This window comes from Colobus angolensis, unplaced genomic scaffold (genome assembly GCF_000951035.1).
Source record: "Colobus angolensis palliatus isolate OR3802 unplaced genomic scaffold, Cang.pa_1.0 Scaffold222, whole genome shotgun sequence".
Classification (NCBI taxonomy): Eukaryota; Metazoa; Chordata; class Mammalia; order Primates; family Cercopithecidae; genus Colobus; species Colobus angolensis.
Window position 1 is genome coordinate 469,234 of NW_012115400.1, and position 1,611 is coordinate 470,844.

Consider the following 1,611-nt stretch of genomic DNA (forward strand, 5'->3'; position numbering starts at 1 on the left):
TAAATGAATGAATAAATTAAACTCCTCATACTAAAGTCACTATGACTTATGGGTAATTGAGCCTTGGATTTATATTTGTCTTTTTTCCATATACATATCAAGAATGCTAAGTATTAATTTTTAGAGAGAGATCTGTAATAAATATTTATTAGTAATATTTCTGTACTTTTTAATGTGAAATTATATTTCTAGAAAATAACTCATCAAGGCCGGGTGCAGTGGCTCACATCTGTAATCCCAGCACTTTGGGAGGCCAAGGCGGGCAGATCGCCTGAAGTCAGGAGTTTGAGACCAGCCTGGTCAATATGGTGAAACCCCTCTCTACTAAAAACACAAAAATTAGCTGAGCGTGGTGGCATCCACCTGTAATCCCAGCTACTCGGGAGGCTGAGGCAGGAGAATCACTTGAATCTGGGAGGTGGAGGTTGCAGTGAGCTGAGATCGCGCCATTGTACTCCAGCCTAGGCTACAAGAGCAAAACTCCATCTCAGAAAAAAAAAAAAAAACAAAAGCAAAGAAAATACCTCATCAGTAAATGTTAAATGAGTCCTGGTAAATTTTGCTCTTGGTATATAAGAAACTGACCTTGACTTTGGGATTCTTCACAGAGGTACCAGATAAGTAAAGTCTCATCAAATAAGAAAAGTAAACCTTACATTCAGATACACATTTAGGTATCTTCCTGGTTTAGATGCAAAGATAATCAAGGATTTTACAGGACCTGCATCATGTAGAAAAGGTTTTCAATATGGTTCAACTGACAGCGACTTTCAGAAAAATATATGATGAATCACAATATATATTTCCTCCTTTACACTAAAGATTATTTTTATTTACACTGTATGCTGTTTTAGTTGAATGCCATGTAGCAGACTGTTGGTTAATATCATGGAATGAGGTCTGTTCATGAATGAATACAGTTATTTTCACACACAAAAATCTAATAAAGAGGAAAGAAAAAAGTAATGAACCTTCAGATCTTTAGAAGTCTTAGAAATGTGTGAATTTTCTGGGTCGAAAGAATGCCCCCATTTAGTTTTGTAAAGTCTGTAATTATAAAACAGCTCTGTTCTACATGACCTCATAGATAATCCTGAGTCCCAGATGCTTTGCAGAGAAGCATCCTTGCCTTTCCTTGAGGCGGTGATCAGGACATAGATGGGGAGAAGGAGGTGCCTGGGAGGAAGGTCCCAAGACCACATCTCATCCTGGCATGCCAGTGCCACCCACCTGCCTATGCTGCAGTTGTTTGTCATTGACTGGGCAAAGCAAGTGACCCACATCTCACTTGCAGGTATTGACTGGGCTCCCAAGAGCGACCGCATCGTCACTTGTGGAGCAGACCGCAACGCCTACGTCTGGAGTCAGAAAGATGGTGTCTGGAAGCCAACCCTGGTGATCCTGAGAATTAATCGCGCAGCTACTTTTGTGAAGTGGTCCCCCCTAGAGAACAAATTTGCTGTGGGAAGTGGAGCACGACTCATTTCTGTTTGTTACTTTGAGTCTGAAAATGACTGGTGGGTGAGCAAGCACATTAAAAAGCCGATTCGCTCCACAGTCCTCAGCTTGGATTGGCATCCCAACAACGTTTTGCTGGCAGCAGGATCATGC

At 41.1% G+C, this 1,611-nt stretch overlaps 1 protein-coding gene across 1 annotated transcript in view; it reads left to right on the forward strand.

Annotated features, from left to right (window-relative positions):
• ARPC1A (actin related protein 2/3 complex, subunit 1A, 41kDa) overlaps window positions 1–1,611 on the forward strand; it is a 43,184-nt gene that overhangs the window by 19,601 nt on the left and 21,972 nt on the right. The window contains exon 4 of the mRNA XM_011943951.1: window positions 1,295–1,517. Coding sequence (XP_011799341.1) covers window positions 1,295–1,517 — 223 coding nt within the window. The remainder of the gene's footprint in view (window positions 1–1,294; window positions 1,518–1,611) is intronic.